The sequence below is a fragment of the Crocodylus porosus genome, unplaced genomic scaffold (genome assembly GCF_001723895.1).
Source record: "Crocodylus porosus isolate Cpor-Errol unplaced genomic scaffold, CroPor_comp1, whole genome shotgun sequence".
In the NCBI taxonomy this organism is placed as follows: Eukaryota; Metazoa; Chordata; order Crocodylia; family Crocodylidae; genus Crocodylus; species Crocodylus porosus.
This window is the reverse complement of record NW_017728906.1, coordinates 42,973,556-42,993,814: the sequence shown is the minus strand read 5'-3', so window position 1 is coordinate 42,993,814 and position 20,259 is coordinate 42,973,556. Positions and strand designations below refer to the sequence as shown.

General features: G+C 44.0%; 1 protein-coding gene across 1 annotated transcript in view; it reads right to left on the bottom strand.

The window, feature by feature from the left end:
• The window catches only part of PDE9A (phosphodiesterase 9A), a 99,431-nt gene that overhangs the window by 39,925 nt on the left and 39,247 nt on the right, over positions 1–20,259 (bottom strand). The window contains exons 5-7 of the mRNA XM_019528993.1: positions 15,303–15,357; positions 13,838–13,908; positions 179–263 (exon numbers count right to left, since the gene is read on the bottom strand). Of these exons, the coding sequence (XP_019384538.1) occupies positions 179–263; positions 13,838–13,908; positions 15,303–15,357 (211 nt within the window). The remainder of the gene's footprint in view (positions 1–178; positions 264–13,837; positions 13,909–15,302; positions 15,358–20,259) is intronic.

The following is a 20,259-nucleotide window of genomic DNA, read 5'->3' as shown; positions in this document are numbered from 1 at the left end:
AGACAAAACGTTTTTAAAATAAAGCTGATATACTTCACTGCACCACATTGCTTCCTTGCTTTGGCATTTGAAACCCCCCGAATGTAACTATAATCTATAGCAGTACTTTGTTAGAGTTTGAATCCAGAAATCTCTCCAGATTCTTCTTTTCCTCAATAGTAACTGAAGCAGAACTTACCTGGTGTTTCTTGCTGCCATTTCCTCCCTCATTTTTTTAATGTCACTCTTGCATTTCTCAATCTCTACTACTTTTAGCCCTTCCACTGTCAACAAAGGGAAACAACAGGGGTGTTACCATGGAGAAACTTGAGAGATCTCATTTCAATAATTGTGCAGAATTTCAAAAGGCTTGTAGCAGTGGGGTTATCCAGTGAGTCAACAGGTCCGTATATTCTATACCAGTTCTCATACATGCAGGTGTTGCCAACACAATATAACTTGAAAACCCATAGGAATTTTCTGTTGCCAACTTTAGAAAAGAGCTCAAGGATTGTAATTCATGAAACGGTTTCTAGCATCTCAGTTTTTCAGAGTAGTTTGCAACAGCCAAATGCTCTGCCACCTTTTGTCTCTCTCTCAGATCATTAATCAGAAGGAGAAATAGGCAAGGGATGAGAAACTTCAGTGATCTAATGATCAGAACAGTCAACCTGCAGAGTCACAAATGTGTTCTGCTAGGATTAGAAGTCCTATTCAGATAAAAGGTTTTAATTTAAAAATTCCAAAGGAGCAACAAAAAGCTGTTAAAGGCATGGGGAGATGCAGATAAACCACAAAAGAGGTATGCTTTAAAAATATTTTGGCACTTATATTTTAGGTACTTAACCAAAATAAAATAATCACAATTCTTTGCCAATCAATTGTTGTGCCATTAAAGGCCATTTTTTTGCATACAGCATACAATTCCTATGTTCTCATCAGTATCTATTATTCTTGCTACAGGGCAGAAAGTTAGATCCACTCTGTTTATGCTGCAGTTATTTCATTTCAGGCAGATTTCAAAGTCTATTGCAGTTCAAATATATGGATATTCTCTCTCTCTCTCAGAATATTAACATTCTCAAGGACTGCATACAGCACAGCTATTAAGTGCATATCATTCACATGTGATCATTTCACAGCTCATTTATTTACTGAACTCACTGTTTGTGCAGACACGCTGAGGTTCAGGGAACTCAAGGGAACTTGTAATTGTATAATCAGTATTCAGTCACTTCCTTTTAAAATAACAGTCAACATCATGACACTCTTTCACAGAATATATACAAGGGATGGAAAACTGCTTAGGAGGGCCAGAATCCCAGCGATCAAGAGAGAATTCTGATTTCTTCTAAATGTTAGTGACTAGTGCTATTGCTTTTGGATGTGGAATGGGGAGAGGGGAAAAGGGAAAAGCACAAGACATTCATAAACCAAATCCAAATTCTTGTACATTAGAAAAGGAAAAGGACAGGGCTCCAAAAGTGATTTAGGTTTGGTGTCTTCAACTTGCAAATCACATTTCCATCTGAAAGTTTTGTACGTAATATTGTTCTAAGCAATCATTAATGTGACCAAAGTGGAAAGAAACGAGAAGGGAAAATTGTTTCTCCATTTATTCAGTGTTCTAATTTTTGTGCATCTGGCAGCACACTGTACATCCTTGGTTTCTCTGGCTTGTTGATGGTCACTCGCACTTCCTATCTTATTCACTACCATGATGACCTCATGCCTTTCTGCATTGCTCTGAGCTAAGCTCCCAGGTACGTTGTTTTCCAGCTTCTACCCGCAGCAGCAACAAAGCAACCTCTGACTGACCAAGCAGTCATATGACTGGAAGGGACAGCCTTGGTATCTTAAGCATCCAGGTTACATACCCGGCTCAAATACCATCTCAAAGGCACAGGGAGGATGTTTTACCCCCACTCCTCCAACTAGACAGCTCTTGCAGAACCTCTCTATCATAACAATCAGGAACTTTCTTTCAATTTCCATTCTAAAATTATTCACAGCCTGGCCCATTTTAACCCCCCAGTGCAGAGACAGGAAAGGACAAGGGGAGAAGGGGTAAGCCTGAACACATTTCATACTATTGCTTTCCTGCTTCCCTTCAACCCTTCTCAGCATCAGTAAGGGAGCAAAAAGATCATCAAATTATTTTTAACAAGAAAGTTGTTTTAGTATGTTTACTGGTTTTAAGGGTTTTCTGGAAGGTCACTTGGGAAGGCTCAAATTCATTTGGGTTCCAGATACACAGTATATTTGGGTAAAGACTGTGCAGAAAAGGGGCGGGTCTGAAGTGAATAACTAGGTTCCCCCTAAAAGGTCAGGTTTTTTTTTTTCCTTGGGGAAATTGCATGTTTTAGAGAGAATTGAAAATCGCCTAAATTATTCAGCTTTTGCTGAATAATAAGGGATGCTCTGTTTCTGCCCCTAGACACTAATAGGAAGAGGCTGTGTGCTGGGAACAGTAAGCTGAAGTATAGCTGTAATGTCGCTGTAAACATGCATGCAAACAGACCACCCCACTTTGAAAGTCCGCAGGAAAACTCGTTTAATTGGAAATGCAGGGTCAAATTCACAAATTACCTTTGTGAAAGTGGCCCTCTGGTTTTATGGTAACTGCAGTAAAGTTGTGTGCAAATGGCAGGTGATCAAATAGAACATAGGTGGTCAGAGCTCGTTCACAATGAACTGCCCTGTTGTTAGCTGTTCTGTTCCAGATAGCGCATTTTAAATCTCATCACAGTCTGTAAGCTCGTTTTTAACATTATGTTTCAGCTGTGCCAGAACTCATGGCTTACTGGGATTTTCTTGATTCGTAAATCTGGGTGAACAATGGAGATGTTGGTCCAGGCGTTCAATTGAAAAAAATCAGGTAGATCAAAACCATAAATGTTTCGATTTTCAGAGAAAGTAAAAACCAAAAAAATTCCTTTCAGACTGACCCAAAACATTTAATCTGAACAGGGAAAAAAACACCCATGTAGGTCTTTTTTTAATCATGTGACCCATTGCCCCTTCTTTTAAAACATTCCCTCAATTTCTAAATGACAATATGATTTCAAAATATTTCACACTGAAAATATCAAAATGAAAACTCAAATTATCTGAATTTTTTCCCATTCTTTTTTGGCTGAACATATTTTTCCAAATTCAACCCCAAATTTGCAAAATGTTTTAATCCACTAGCAGCTGCATTTTTCAGAGAATTTACTTTTGGCAAAAAATATTTCATACATTCAGTTAATTTTAGTTTCTGCGACATGTCCTATCTCTGAGCAGAAAAGAGCGCACAGACAAAAAGGGTCTTTTTTTCTTTCCTACAATGAAGCACGCATTTATTTTCTGTAAGTACAGCCATTAGTTGTCCTGGGATGTTCCATTAGGATGCATATTATCTTACTATACCCTCTTACTTAAAGGCCACTATTCTACTGCAAGTGCCTTGCTGCCTTGACTAAGATCCTGTTCATATGAAGAAGCTTTACCAGTTGGAGAGGTACAATCACACAAACAAAACTCTTATTACAGAATAAACTTTAATTTCATTTCATTTCGCTTTAATCCCTTCCCAAAGCAACCTAAGCTAAACTACCTTCTTATCCATAAGAAGAACCTCTCCATGGGGGTTATGCTGGTATAATTAGACTGGACTATAACTGAGGAAAATCTTTTTTGTGTAGATAAGGTGTAGTACATCTCATTAAGAGATAACCTGAATGAACCATTCTGCTATTGCTTAACACTTGTAAGGTACCTTTTAAGCCAGCACAAGATTCACCTCTGGTGCAGAAGTTGAGAAGGAAAACAAAATTCAAAGTATAAATTTTGTCCCATTTTGCTTATAATAAATTTCCTTGTTATGCACCCAACATAGAGGTTAAGGTTTTTGCATTTATCTGGGATGACAAACTTATTTTTAAAAGACCCAATAATTAAAAAGATAACCAAACTATTGAGCCAAATCTTGAAGTTCTCACTAAAGCAGATGCAGACTGGAAATGGCCAATTCACCTGAGTGAGGAGTTCAGCATCCAGCCCCGCTGCACATGCATGGGCTCATTTCAAAGTGTTGTGTACCTGATACTGCTGCAAGTTCTTATGGTCAGACTGTGAACAATGTGTGCCCCTGTAGACAGCTCTTTGAAGAAGCACCTCTCCATGCAGCAGGGGCTCGAGATACTATCTTAATTGTTCAGGCAGAAAGCAACAAAAAGCCACACCTGCTATTATTTCTATCAGTAGTTAGAACCAGCTAAGAAAGAAGTCATTTTGGGGAGAGGAATAGAGGGGAAGAGACTCTGGTTCATCTGTGTGACAGCTCTGAAAATACTAGCCCCTGAAACCAGCTAAAAAGACCCAAGTACTGCAGATATGAGACTTATTTCAGACTGTAGCTGGAATCAGGCAGCATGCCTGGCCTTCATTATCTGCCTTGACCCCAGCTGGCCTGCCAATGCTGAAAGGCAGTGTGTGCAGAGTACATCTGTGAGATCCAGCTGGGGATCAGCAAGATTGCTGGGCGACAGCCAGTTGAAGAAAACAGCATTTTGCTCACTTTGCCACCATGTCGTCTACACCAGGTTGATGGGGACACCCACAGAAGTGCTTGACTCATCTGCTCTGGGCCAGGGATTCTGGCATGCTGCCAATCAGATATTTTCCAATAAAATGGTTTCATCAAAAAAGTTTGGTCCATTGAGACTGAAACATTGTGTGTTTAATGCATTTTTGGCAACTCCCAGACAGGGTTCCCAAAAACTCTACTATTATTACACACATCTAATTCAGATATGCTGGGGGAAGCACTCAAAGCCTGCAGGGTCTCTGGTCCTGGGATCAGCTGCAGTCAGTCTGCTTGGAGCCAGGAATCCTGACTGTTCCCTGCAGCCCCTTGCTTAAATTGACATGCCTGTCAATTTCACTGCTCCTGCTTTTGAGCCAAGAAAATAACACAAGTGTCAATTATACCATGCATCTGCAGAGTTCAAGGAGCTTCCAGTTCACAGGAAATTTTGAAAAAGTGTTGGTTTCCATCCAAGTCTGACCAAAACCAAATTAACAGGGAAAGACCCAACTTTTCCATGAACCAGTAATCCTGCTTTTCAGTCACACCCAAGGCGATGGCATTTTTGCAGCTGCACTGTCGCAGAAGATACTGCCCACTTTTGACTTAAATACACTTATGGTTCTGGTGCATATAAATGAGAATTTGACTGCTGGTATCAAGACCGTGTAGTGCTTTATTTATCCTACTACCCTGACCATATTATACAGTACGTAGGATGAGAACTAAAAGCCAGTTTATGTAAGGAAATGCTCTTTTGACTTAATGAATTTTACTTTGTTACTGCAGAGGAACTGAGAATAACCACTTTGCCATCAGAGAATTATACAAATAAGGAGGAAGAGAAATGATAATATAGCCCTGCAGCATTCTGATCTGCAACCAAGAAACATGGAGGCAAGAGGTGTGGGTTCAGGGCTAACCTGGAACCTCTGCCTCTATACAAAAGAAAAAAACATGTCTCTGATTTTCTAAAGCAGGGATATCAAACTCACTTGGGCCCCAGGACTACCTTGAGCAGCAGGGCAATCAGCATCAGGAAGCCCCTGTTGCTTGTCTCACCACCACCAAAATGTAACCCCAACAGGGTGCCATATTCTGGATTTCAGTGGACCTTCCAGGAGCTCTGTGGGGCAGATGATATGGCTTCATGGGATGGATTTGGTCTATGGGCTATAACTGTGACACCCCTGATCTAAAGCATACAAGATAAATGTAGGCTAGGGAAATGTAGGCTAGGGACAGGCATTCCATATAAACCGGCTTAAGAGATCCGAAGCTGGTCTAAACCTGTAACAGATGTTCAGTACACCTAAACCAATTTGAAAATGGCTGAAACCAGTCTGAGATAAACCTGGCTGAATGTAGTACCAGTCAGAGTTAACTGATTTGAGTCAAACTGGTTTATGCAATGTCTGTTCCAGACCCCATCCCGGTTTAAGTTAAATCAGTCTCCCACCAACCCAGCTACTTTGCAACCCTGGGCAGTGCTCTGTTCTCTGCTTCAGCCAAGCAGGGCTGGCCCCACCCCCCTGCTCCCAGGCTGGAGGTACAGCAGCATCTGCCTGGCTTCTTCCTGATCCAACCTACCCTCACCACGCCCTGCTCAAGCAGGGATTCCCCCCTTCCCTTGGCCTTACACAGACACCTCTCAGCATTAGCTAGCATACCGCTCGCTGTCTACGGTCCGTGCTGTGGGAGATAGGAAAAAGGCAGACAGGACATTGTTGGCTTAGGGCTTTTTGGCGCTAATCAACAGGTAGGTGGTAATGTCCTTCCATTCCTTCCTTGGAAAACATTGTTTAAGAAGAGTTTGAACTAATGAGAGAGGCTTGTTTTTGTCTGATGGGCTGATAAATGCAAACAACTCCCTGTGTAACTCCCTGCTGTGTAACTAAATGCTCTGTTATCAACAGCAAGGAGAGGTGTCCCTCCCTAATCACAGTGCTCTGCTGGGGCTGCTGGGGGCCTGGCCACTTGGCCTGTGTGAAACAGCACCATTACATTTTGACTTCTATTTCAGCTTTTTGATGGGACAGTGTTTCATTTCGAGTTTCATTTAATTTCAAAACCACTGTTTTGTTTCATTTTGTTTAAACTTTCACTGTTTCAACATTTTGCCCATAGGTTATAATGAGGAAGCATGAAATTGCCTATAACTTTTTCATTTCTTGCCTGATTAAGATGAAACTTGCAGGGATGGTACCACTTTCTGAGGCCATGAAGCCTGCCAAGCTTCAAGGAGATAGGTGCAGGGGTTTCTGGGAAACTGCACCTCAAATTCTTGAAAGCAAAACTCATGTCACATGTGTGGTAAGGCACAGCAGGGTGAAAACTGCTCAGCAGGGGCTACCATGCCTGGCCACAAAGCCTGCCAAGTTACAGGGAGACAGATGCAGGGGTTTCTGGGAAACTGCACCTCAGGTTACTGACAAGCAATAAATTCAATGTCTATATTGAGTTTCTGTACCTAGGAGGCTGATGAAGTGAAGTTCATAGGTCTAGCTCTGAAAAATGATTTGTAAATTCAAACAAGCACTGAACTTTGCTAACCTAACCTCATCACCAGAAGCCAACTTCCTACAGCTCAAAACACAAAACCTGCCAGCAAGCTCCAGTACCCCCACAAACTACACACCAGAATCTAACACAGACAAGAATATCCAACTACCTGTGGGGGGCACATATCTCACAAAAAACCCCCGTCTGACTTTTTAACTATTCCTTCCATCCAGGAATAGCGTGTGGGCACACACCCACACACCCACCCACCCACCCAGGTGCTTACTCAGCCTGATAAAGAGTTTTAGTTTTTCAACCTGGAAGCTGGCATCCCAGGCAGCTAAGCTGAGCTCACCTAGAGCCTCACAACTCCACTGCAACCAGCAAGCCTCAGACCTGTCAAAAGATATGATGGGTCTGGGCTTTTCCCAGCCAGGACTGTGTGCATGCATGTGGTAGCTGGAGGTTATGGCGCCTCCTACCTGCCTTTCACCAGAAAGATCCTCGGTCCTTGCATTTCCTGGGTCTGCTGCACGACCAGCAGCCCCACCATACCTCCCTGACCCTGGCAGAGTGCAGTTTTAGTCATCATGCCCAGGACCTGGGGCCTCCTCCTTCCCCATAGCCCCAGCTCATACCTCCAAGTTTGTCTCTGCATGGAAGCTCAGTAGGGACACGTTCTTCACCTGCTGGCTGGTGATGCAGTGAGTGCCTCCTCCAGTTCTGAGAGCAGGGCATTAAATGGCTTTTAAAAAATGAAACGAGGAAATAGGTGTGGACAGAGTGAAGAGGGTGGCATTCACTCTGTCTGCACCTGGAGCTTGGGGAACCCCAGAAGTGGGAGGCTCACCTTCAGGAACATCAGCTGCTCCACCAAACCAGGATCCAAGCAGGTGTGGTGGGGTGTCACTACATCCCCAGCAATGCTGAACACCCTGTTGCTCAGAACACTGGTTGGTGGACAGGACACGTGTGCACAACCGTGGCCAGATCTGGTCACATCTGGCTGCAGCTTGCCCAATAGGCCAAGGGGTTGCACAGCAGCGGCACTATGCCCACGGCAAAATAGGCAGCCACCAAGGCCTGAGTGCTACCTGCCTGATGGTGGGTTCTGGTACCTCTGGACCCCAACATGAAAGTCATGCACCACATTGGCAATGCCTGTGGTGGAGGAGGAGACTGGCTGGTGGATGGTGTGCTAGCATGGGACTGGCTGGTGATGGTGTGGCTAGCCTCTTCCACATCCCTCCCAGCTCCACCATTCTGCCTCCCTGACTCTCTTCACCAGCACCTCCATCCACTGATCCAGGGCTTGGCTGCTGCATATGCTGCCCTTCACCCTCGGGTCACACATGGTGGCCAGCATGTGGACTGTACCAGACCACAAGGGATCAAGCCGTTTCCTGATACCCTCCTTCAGCCGCCTTAACAGTGCTTGGACAACTGGTGACAGCAGCTTGCCCCAGCCAGGAACATTGATCTCCTGGAAGTTCTCCATTTGGCTCTGAAGTTACCTCACTACAGGAATCACCTGGCTAAGGAGGGCATCACCAGTGCTGAGGATCTCAGTGACCTCGAGGAATGGCTTGAGGACCACCAAGACCTGGGAGATGATATCCCATGCAGCTCTGTTTAGGGGGCCTTCTATTACTCCACCAGCCTCTCAAGCATCAAGTATGTGGAGTTCCACTGAGTCTCCACATCCTGTATGATTTTGTGCTGCGAGATGTTCAGCTCTGCTTGTTTGTCCTGCAACATCTTACCCCACTTGATGCTCCACTGAAAGCAGCCTGCCACCTTCCTGCATTTGGAAATCAGCCTGCCGGTGGTTCTGGCACCATCACTATCAGCCCTGTCCCCCTCCAGGGCATCTCTGACAATGAGGTGGAACTTGTGTGCCACACAGCAGATGCCAACAAAGTTGGCATCACAGACCACCTTGACCATATTGGCCCCATTGTCCGTGACCATGAACCCATGGGTGAGCTTGCCCTGCCCAGCAAGCCACCCCTGCACCAAGTGGTTCATGGTCCCCATAATCTCTGTTGTTGTGTGGGACTCATCCATCACCTCAGCTTAAAGGAGAGCTCACCCATGGCCTGACTGGTCACATCAGCACCCTGCAAGGGAGAGGTAGGCGTGGTCTCCACCCCAGCTGCTCCAGATGTCTGAGGTGAAGTGTAAGGCTACCTGTGGACCTGCCTTGAGCAGCTTCTCCCTCAAGTACTCCCTGCATGCCTCATACCAGGAGGGCACCATCATCCTGCTGAAGGTGGTGTGTGCAGGCACTTGGTAAGATGGGGCCACAGGAGCCATGACTCCCCTGAACCCTGGTCACTCAACTAAGGAGAAGGGCTGGCCATCAACAGCAAGCATCTCCCCAGTGCTCTGGGTGATCTCGCTCGCCCCTGCAACATGTCTTGCTTTCTGTCTGCCTTTCCTCCACTGTTCCAGCATGGCCTGCCCCTGCTTTGGGGGTATTGGGGGTTTGAAGCAAAAGGAGAAATTCCCTTTGGGCATGCTCCCACTGGTGCCAGGCTGGGGAGGAGCAAGGGCAAGGGGCTGGTGCCTGTGGAGAGGCATCAGCATCCCTGTGGTGCTCATGTGTTCTGTTCCCTTACCCCAGCTGGTTTTGGCTTGGCAGTGCAGGCAGATAGCATATGTGGGATCATTTGCCAGCTCAAAATGATCCCAGACCACACTACCTGCTTGCTTCTGGGGTGCGGGTGCATGTGTGGATGCTGCAATTTCTCCCTCCTCAGCAGGCAGAGGCATAGCAACAGGAGGAGTGGACTCATATGATCTGCTTGCCTCCACAACGTTTACCTCAGCCTCCTCTGAAATGCCTTCTGGGGAAGGAGACCTGGCTCTAGAGGAAACTTGAGGGGTATGGAGCAAAAACTCAGCTGTTTCCCCCTCCTTCCCCAGAAATTCCCTTGCTAGGGCACTCAGCTCCAGCTCCAGCTCTTCCTCTGGCACTGGAAGGCTCAGCATAGGAAGTGAAATGGGGGTGAAGGAGACTGTCATGCTGGTGCTGCTGCTTGTTGTCATGGTGGTGGTGGGTTCTGGCTGGTGCCCTTGGAGGGGATACAGTCTCAGGCACAGGCAGTGGCATTGGCGCCGCTTCCCTCTCCTCGCTGCTTCTGGAAGCCTCCTCCTTGCTAGTTGTAGGAAAGAGGCTGTGTCTCAGTTTAGGAAGGTAGAGGGTGGGAACTTACACCTCTCCCTCTAACCCCTCTTCTGCCCCTCCCTGAAGGCTTGTCAGCTGCCCTTCCACCATGCTTCATGGTGTGTTTCAAAGTGTCTTGTTTTTATACAAATATATAAATGTATCTGAATTCCTATATATATTCTATAGTCTATGCTGCATGGTATAAACGTATCTGCGTTCCTATATAAATTCTGTAAGATGTGTACTCTGTGCTGCAAGATATACATGTATAGAAATAAAATATAAATGTATCTCCTTTCCAACATAAATTAAATTCTATAGTGTAATATCCAAAATAATTATAAAATTGAAAATAATAAATCAATAAATATAATTATAATATAAAAGGAAATCATTCAAATCAATGGTAGTAGTAGCTTGCACAATCTAATGCTCCTGAGCTGCTGGAAGACACAGCTCAGTAACTGTCAGACCCCAAGGCAGAAAGCAGGCCAGTTCAAACAATGTTGCCTTTTTATGCTGTTTTTCCATCCCTCCCGCAGAGCACCGGGATATTACTTTCTGTTTCCCTGTAGGCAAACGCAGCTTGAGCTTCGAAATTCAAAACATTTCAAAGCCCTTCATTTCATTTCAATTTCATTGTTTCGAGCTCAAAACAAGTTGAAACAGTGTTGAAACGACCCCTCCCCCCACTTAGCTCAGCTCTGTGGAACAGAAAGGAGGGCTGCTTTAGCATCCCCCCCATCCCCAGCTTCTAGCCTGAGCCACTGCAGGCATGTGCTGGCACTTCCTCAGTCTGGAGGCGATGTCTGTGGTGTTACAAACTGGTTCAGCCCAGCCAGGTTAGACTAACTTGCAAAGATTGAATTAATTCCGGCTCAGGCTTTCTTGAATGTCTGTCAGCTATATTGATATGTACAATGGAGTGTGTTACTTACATTACACACTTGGTGTCATTGTTTGCTGAGGCAAGAAGTGGTGGGTGAAATCCTGGCCCCATTGCCTTTAGTGGGCTTGTATACACTGCAGTGAGTGAGCCTCAGCACTAGGGGATCCAGCATGCCTGGGCCATCCCCTGCTAACATGCACACACACAGGCACATTCTGAACCCAGAAGTTTTCCACAGAGGCTAATTTGAGCTCACCCCAGTGCTTGCTCTCCAACCACTGGCCTCTGGAGTGACTGAGAGTAGCCTGTGGGGAACAGCCCAGATCAGCCTCACTAGCCATCTTCTGGGTGTAGGTAAGCAGGGAAAGGGCAGAGGGTGCTTGAATGCCCTCCATGCTGAGACTTGCCACTGGTCTGGTGCAGAAAAACCCAGTAGAACTTTGGTTTCACTCAGTGTATGAATTGAAAGGAAGTACATGAATTAGAACCAATTAAAAAAACCTTAAAAGATGACAATAGGGAATTCAGTGTGCTTAATGAGAAGAACAAAATGCCATCAAATTCTCTTTAATATGCAGCAAACCCATGTACTAAAGGGGATAAGAGCTTAACTGAATGAGAAGGGTTGTGCTCTGTGCAGACATTCAGCAAACACAGATGATGATCACAGTGCTACCCTCGTGTAATTAATTTTAAAAAGTAATAATGGACTTGAAGTAGTCAAGTAGCAAGGCTATACTTCAAAGGACTATCCTTATGTTATGCAACATAGACATTTATCCTTTGGAGTTGTATTTCCAACAGTTGATGCGCACATACCACACACCACCACAATATATACTGAATATGTTATACATATATGCACACAGGCCTGTCCTATGTTAAAGGATTATTACTAAGATTCCAAAACTGAGAACTCAGAATCTGGGAAATGACAAAATGAAGATATTTACTTCTTTGCAGTCTGACACAATCTTGCTAATTCAGCCTAGCTTATACTTATCTGGTCCTATAAAATATTCTGAGATTTAGCAAAGTCCACAGTAGCTAAGTGTTCAGCATATCAAGCTGGAAAGCAAGAAAATGAGAAATGTGAAGTGAGTGACTACCTATGAAAAGCCTGGTATAAATGATTTGCCCTGTGACAGGTACAAAGATTTGAGAATTTCATTTTGTAACCTTTATATTGCTCATCTATCTTAGTGTAGAATTTATTTAAATAAAAAGCAAAGTAAAAAACAAGAAGTTTGAACCTATGCCATCATAGTGGCCCCAACATAGTTCATTTGAAGGGTTGGAGCCCTTAGCACCACACACAAGCTTCTGTTGTTTGAGCCAGTGGTTTAAATAGTAGGCTGTCATCCCTTATGTGAACCAGTGCCAAAGGGGAGATGGGACAATACAACAGTGAGTTTTACAGGTATTTGATTCCATGAATGGAAGGGAACACTGCTCTTATGCGCCAGACTGGTCTGCCCCTTTGCCCCTTCTGCCCTGTCTGCTCCATCATTCCTATCCCAGGCCCCTCTCTTCTCCATTTCTAGCTCATCCTCTTAGTCCCATTCTCCTCATATCACCAGTCTTTACTCTGCAGACTTCTCAATCCACTTCCAATATCTTTGCCTAGAGACACTGAGTGTCAGCTCTGCAACCCTTCCATCCCAGCACTGGTCTTCCTGCACTCATGGTCTCCTTGCACAATCAGTCCTAGTTCTGCCTCTCAGTGATCTGTTTTTGTCTCCCATATGAGTGCTATTCACTTACTGAATCCTATTAGCTCCTGTTCTCAGATTCCTTCTTGGACTCCTTATCCCATCTTAGTCTCTTCACTCCTGTTTCTTAGCTGAGCCAGTCATAGTTTGTCTTCATACTTCATGAGATCTTTCTTCTTATTGCTTCAGTGCTCTTCAGTCCCATTCTCCTTAGCCAATCAGTCTGGTCTCCTCCCACACTGACTCTTGTTCAGTTTCCCATTCCCCTCTACCTACCTCTAGTCCTAGGCTCCTCCATATCTGCTCTCACAAGTCTCTTATAATGCCTCCCCCTCCGTAGTTCCTATCTCCAGGGTGCCTGGGTGATAATGAAGGGAGAAGTATTTAGGGCAAAGAGGGAGGATGAGCTCTCTGTTCTCAGTTTAGGCACTCAGTTCTGGTCCACAGCTGCAATTTCATGGAAAGTCTTGCTCAGTCTTGAGCTGGAGCATGCTCAGAGCACACAAACTCTCTGGGGTATTTCAGTGTAGTTATTACTAAGCTGTCTCTAGATCTTGTGTATGAAAAGTGGTTTTTCAAAGACCAAAACTGAATGAATTTTTTGGGGGATGCCAATAGGCTCATTCCTGATACAAAGGCCATTTCTTCCACCAAGTCTTAAGTCCTTGCTCTGAGGCATGAAAATGCTAGAGTTTTTCAAAGAAAAGGACAATAGATTTTTTTAACATGAGCTATGGTTATCTACTTTTAGTAGTCTCAGTGTAAAAAAATAGCTTGCTTGTTTGTCAGAACATTTCCAGAACAATTTGTCCTGAAGCAGACATGTAAAAATTGAAGCCCAGATGGTGAAAATTTGGCAAAGCTGTAAGCAACAGAAAATGGGGTCTTTTAATTGGAAGACTTGGAAAATCTTAATAATGCACAGGGCTGATAGCTCTGCCTATATAACCAAATAGATGTAGACTTTACACACAGGAGTTCCTCATTTAGAAACAAGATAAATAGGCACTCACGTTCAACTTTTTTCTCCAGCATTGCCAAGTGATTAGCTACTTCAGTTTTCAGTTCATTGATTTTAAATACCCTGGAAAAGAAAATCTCAGCTATGAACATAATCTTTATATCTAAATCTGTATAAACAAGAAACTTGCATATATTTCAAAATACAACTTGTAGTATGTTTACTATAAAGAATAGAAAAAAATCTCTACCAAAATGTAGACCTTTAGAGAGAGATTTGGGCACATTCAAAGGTTATGGACATCTTAGGAAAAATCAAAGGGAATGCTTTTCTTTTTGCTTGGAGAATCTAGATTTTATAATATAAAAACACTTCAATACTCCCTCTCTCCACAGTGAGTTGTCCTCATGTTCCTTAGGGAACCAAACCTCAGTTGATAATGCTTCATTTAATAGTGTGTTTGTGAGTGTGCGCGTACTGAAGTGCTCTTGTCTTTAAATCATTTTGGTGGCTTGCAGAGATGCAGTGGGATTGATCCCTCTTACTGAAATCAAGGCAAATAAAACAAGCAGCCTTAAAAAGGTACAGAATTATTGTTTGAGGAGAGGAGAAAAAAGTGCATGGGTTAAAACAAAATAAAGAAAAGTATTGAGCAAATGCTGAACTTACAAAGCTCAGTGAAGAAAGACTTAATTTGCTTTCCTGAAGGGAATAAAAAGCACAGTTAAACATTTACCCTTTTCTTTTTTGAGCTAATATAGGCCAAACTCAATTTTGGCATAAGCCATTGCATCTCTTCATAGCAGTCACTGAAGCTAGGAGCAGAAATTACACATAAACTGGTATAAGTGATCAGAAGGCAGTTCAAATCTGCAGCACAACATAAGTTCAGTACACATGAACCATTTTCAAAATGGCTGAAGCCAATTTAAAATAAACCTGCATGGATGCAGTAACAGACTTAACTGATTTAGGTTAAATCAGTTTATTGAACTTCTGTCCAAGATCTCCTCTGGATTCAAGTTAACTCACATCCCAGGATGCTTCGCACCTCCCCCCTAAACTCCTACCCTCCCAGCAGGGTGGGCAGGCTAGACTTGGTCCAAGCTGTCTGCTCCAGCTGAGCCCTTAGCTTTTGGCCTAGGCCACTGCAGGCCTGTGGTTACATTTCTGAAACCAAAAGTGAATGTCTGTTCATTTGCTTCTTTTTTTCAGTCTACTCAGCTTAGGCTAACTTGTGAAGAATGAATTGATTCAGCCTCAGGTTTTTTGACTGTCTGGACATAGCCTGGGAGTTGTGTGCGTGCCATGGCTAACTGTAGCAGTACAGCTGGGATTTTCATAAGGGTGGTGGGGTGGGAAAAGGAGTGGGGAATGAAGTACTAGACTCCCTTGAAGCATCAGTGGAAGTTGGTTAAATTGATTGTCACACTCCCTATGGCACCTTTGAAGATCTCCATCTCTGTAAGTTAAAGAATTAGCATTTTGAATGAGGAATGAAACTGTAAAGTGCTTACCTTGAGAACTGTTCAGCAATCTGTGTCAATAAACTCTGGAACAATTCCTCTTTCTCTGAAAAACAGAATAATAAAAGCATAGAAACTGATACAGAATGAAAAGGCAATGAACTACAAAAAAACTGCTTCATGTTATATCTTCAGGGTGTTGCAAAGAAGCAGCTAGCAAAGCAATCATTCCGCCTTGAATGGAATAATCAGTTGGGAATGTAGATACACTGTGATGGGGCCTTTCCCTTTCGACCATTGCAACTAGATCCTTTATTACACTATTGTCTAGTGTCCCCTGTAAGATTTTCAAAAGTAATTACTAATTTGGGGTAACCAACTTGCAAGATCTCAAAGGAACCTATGGTAATTTTCAGAAAGTGCTCTGCCTCTTGCCCTTTGAAAATCTATCCCATTTCAGCTCAAGCTAGACACCCAAAATTACTCACCCTTTTGAAAGCCTTGGCTCTCTCTTTTCTCTCTGGCTCATAAAGGTTCTATTTATACCAAAAAAGACACTGCTGTAGAGAACTCAGTAACTACAGGCCAATGCCTTGATATGGCTACAACACAGCGTGTTCTTGCAAGGGTAGAAAAGCCCAGACTATTTAAATTGCATTATGGAATTATGCTGCAGCCTCCTTTTTGGCAGTGACTATAAAAAGAAAAGTCCAGTAATTTCTCAAATGCTGTAAGTGAATGTGACACTGCAGTTTGACAGCTCTGCAGAATGAAGTCCTCAGTGCATTCACAGGATGGGGAGCTATGGGCATTCAGAGCGTAAACTTCCCAAACACCTTCCCTGGAAACACAGACCTAATTTGGAGGGACCATCTCTACAACTGGGTTTACAGGAAGCAGTTCAAATTGAAAAAGCCCTTGGTTGCCAGCGCTGGCATGGCTGCCCCAGTGTTGTCAACTCTGGGAATCCTAGAATAATGGTGCCTCCAGCTTCCAACTTCAGCACTGTGCCAATTAAACCAGCTCAGAAAGCCTGCTTGAATGAAATCCTGTTGAATGAAAGAAACCCTCCGCTAAAAGCAGAATTTGCAAGGTGAGGTAATTTCTCCCTTCGCTAAGACTGTCAGTAAGATCTCACATTTAATTATAAAAAGGCAGGCACCTTTTTAAAACAAGACCCCAGATTTTAAAGAAATAGGTCATTTTAGGAAGTGAAATAGCAAAATGAGTCCATATAGTAGCAGTAGCCTCTGTTTCTCACATAAGTCTACACTGAAGTCACAGATGTGGAAGCAGGATAATTTGCCCGAGCTCCTTGCTGTCATGGTTAGGCAGATATTTGTCCCCAAGTTGCTACTTTATGGCTAGCATAGGTATACCCAGCTGCTGCAGTCACTGCTGCGACCACAACGCAGCTATACTCACAGTCCCTTCTGCAAGCATACGGTAAACACTTTCTTGTTTTAAATACATTTCTGCACAACATGTTCGTGCCCTAAACATAGCGCAGAGGCATTTCTCACAGCTATTTCATGCACTCGTGTGACAGATCCAAATGTCTCATGAATGCAACAAACAATACAAAATATATTTTGGAGGAAAAAAAGCAGTTATATACACATTTAAATGAACATACTTATAAGAAATAGCATCTAATACATTTTTTAAAACTGACTCGTTTCCTATGAAAAGATTCACTACCACTAAACTCCTCCTCAGTAATAGTAGTTGAGGACATTTGCTTTAATTTTCAAAATGGTTAGACCTGTTATACTGGGACAAATACACAAGGCTCTGAAACTCTAGGAACCGATTCACTCTCTCTCTGTTTGGTGTTATTTGACTCCCAGGTTGCCTGACCAGAAGAACAAAGAAGAAGATCAGCTCAATCAGAGACCAGTTTTCAGTCATCTCAGAAAGGTTTTTAAACTGCTGCTAGAAGAGCAAAAAGCTGAAACTAAACATACAGCTTTGAAAATATCAGGAAAGCTTCGTCTCTGCTTACCGTATACAGTGCCTGGAGCGTTATATGATCCAACAGTAAGAATAAACACAAAAACCTGAGCACCCTGAATTCACTGTCTCTCAGATCTCAGTCAGTGGCTGTAGCATATGTGAGGCTGACAAGTTCCCTATGAGCACTGATCCAGTAGAAGAACAATGTCCTACTTTCACTCCCTCCCCTTGTCAAAACTCACTTAGAGTACTAGGACATTCTAATCCAGGGAACAGTCAACTGCAATCTGATGTTTATAGACGCAATAAAAGACTTTTAAAAGGAAGATGTATGTTTTTATAACCCTAGGGTGCAGTAAAGATATATGACTAACAATGGCAGTTCCTCTCATCTTAAAGAGACAAAAGTCCATTTCTTTACATTATTTTAAACATACAAACTTTGACTGTTTATTGCAAAAATCAAACATTTTGAAGATACTATTTATGCTACCTCTGCTTTGGTTCCCTATTTGTAAAACTTCCCCCATCCTTTATCTCATGTCTCTTTACATTTTAGGTGGGGTAGGTAGGGAAAAAAGACTTGTTTCTTATGGGCCAGCTTGAGCTACCCCTATTACAGCTAGTATTCTCTATGCCAAAAGCAGTCTCATCAAACCTGGACATGGAATAAGGTTGTACTCAATGCAAGTAAGGGCATCCTAACCTGACTCCATATTATGTGCTATACACAGAAGAACAGTATTCACATCCTGGTTGGGGTCCCTAGTTCCTACCGTAACACACGTCAATAGCAACCCTCATCTTCAGTCTAAAAATCTCAAAAGGTGACAAGTAGGGAAGATCTGAAGTAGAAGTAGTTTGGTAAGATCAAAACTAGTACAAAGTAGTTCAATTTTCCCCTCAACAACACTTAGTGAGTAAAAAACATCAAGAAGAGATCCCCTTCAGACAACAGGGCACTAACAAGATGTTGGAAATGTTACAGGCAAAATTCAAGTCACCCTGTGGCAATCCATTGCTTATTTTGTACTTGTGTATGTGGGAGTCACAGCAAGGCTTCTTGTCTGATAGTTGTGGGACTGCAGACCCCAAATGAGTGCTTGGTATTTTGTAGAGATCATAGTTTCATAGTTTCTAGGGTCGGAAGGGACCTGAGCAGATCATCAAGTCCAACCCCCTGCCATGGCAGGAAAGAGTACTGGGGTCAAATGACCCCAGCAAGGTGTTCATCCAGCCTCCTCTTAAACACCCCCAGGGTAGGAGCCAGCGCCACTTCGCTTGGAAGTTGGTTCCAGACCCTAGCCGCCCTGACAGTGAAGTAGCGCCTCCTCATCCATAGCGTGTACATGAGATCTGCAACAGGGAGTTGGAGGGCGGTGTTCTGTTCTCTTTCTCCCCCTCTTTAAAGGCTTAAGTCCAGGAATCCTCAGGCTTGGCCAGAAAGCAAGTGTATATGAATGCAGAAAAAGCACTTCCATTGTGCTCTGTGCTGTGGCACAGCCTCACAGATTGGCACTGGCCACAGATTTTTGCTGCCAGAACCAAGAGCCATTAGTGGGGCACAGGTACATGCTGCTCCTGGTTAGGGTACATCGGTGGCAGCCCAGGTGGCTCTTACCTCATTGTTGTTAAACTGCCCAAATGGTTCCCTTCCTCCCCCAGCTTCTCCCCTTGCTCTGCTCATGGGACAACATATTACTTGACCCCTGTTTGTGGAGAGCCTTTCTTCTCCCTCAGCGCTGTGCCAGTTATTGTGGCCAATGTGAAGGGACAGTTGAAGCCATGTCCCCCCCTCACACCTGACTTGCTCACTGCGAGCAAGTGGCTGTGACCTTCCTGGAAACAGCTGGAGTTGCCAACTGAAGTTGGCAGGGTGGGGACTCCCTGCAACTTTCTTCCCTATGTCACCAAGCAAGTCCTGTGAAAATCTTGCCCTTGCAGCCACTTTCACCACAGCTCTCTGAGGCTGACGCTCTGCTCAGCTCCCAGCTGGGCTTCAACCCTGAGTATCATGTTTGGTTTAGAATGACTAAAAGACTTCAGAAATAAAAGTTCAGATCAGTAGCATAACTAGGACAGGGCAGCAGCCCCAGGCACTGACTACGAGGAAACCCCAGATTCTCCCTTTCCTGTGCTGCCCCTGCCTGGTCATAGGAGCAACCCTGAATCCAGTATTGCACCTGGGCTGACCCCACTCCCAACCCTCTACTGCCCTAAGCACTGAATGAACCTGCTACACCTCTGACTCAGATGGGTAAAACCTTAGAAACCATCTCCAAAAGATGTCATGATGCTAAATCCATTTCGGCTAATCATCCAAGAGTGCTCTGCCAGTTAATCTGAACAGCAGCTTGCCAGCTTACACCCAGAAGAGTCATCCTTGTGTCAGTCAGCTGCTCTCAGATATATAGTGGAATCCTGAGATCAGAGTTCAGCCCAGTGCAATTCTGGCATGGGCACATTATGGCTAGGGACAAACATTCAAAAAGCCTGAGCCTGAATTAATTCAATCTTTGTGGGTTAGTCCAACCGAACTGGTTTGTAACTGTACAAACATGCTCTCTGGACTGAAGAAATTCAGGCACATGCCTGCAGTGGCTCAGGCTAGAAGCTGCTCAAGAGGCGGGAGTGTTGCTGGGCCCCAGCCCCCTGCTAGCACTCTGGGGCAAGGTGGGATGGGCACTGCATGCATCTGTTGATGATACTGAGTTTTTCCAACTCCCTCCCTGCTTCTTTATACTGTCCGCAGCAAACTGACAGGCAAGCAAGACAGCAGGGACCTGATAACAGTGTTTATCACCTCATTAGTAAAACAATAGCCTTTCTCTATTAGTTAAACCTCTTCTTAACTAGCTTACCAGCTGACCTGTTGATTAGCTCCAAAAATGCCCTAAGCAGCTACTGTTCTGTCTGCCTGGCCCAGTGAAATTGGAGGTACACACAGACACCTCTTGGCATTAGTTAGCATACCATATGCCTTGGGTCCATGGGGCTGGGGTCCGTGGTGTGGGGGATGGGAAGGAGGGAGAGGGGGATTCCTGCTTGAGCA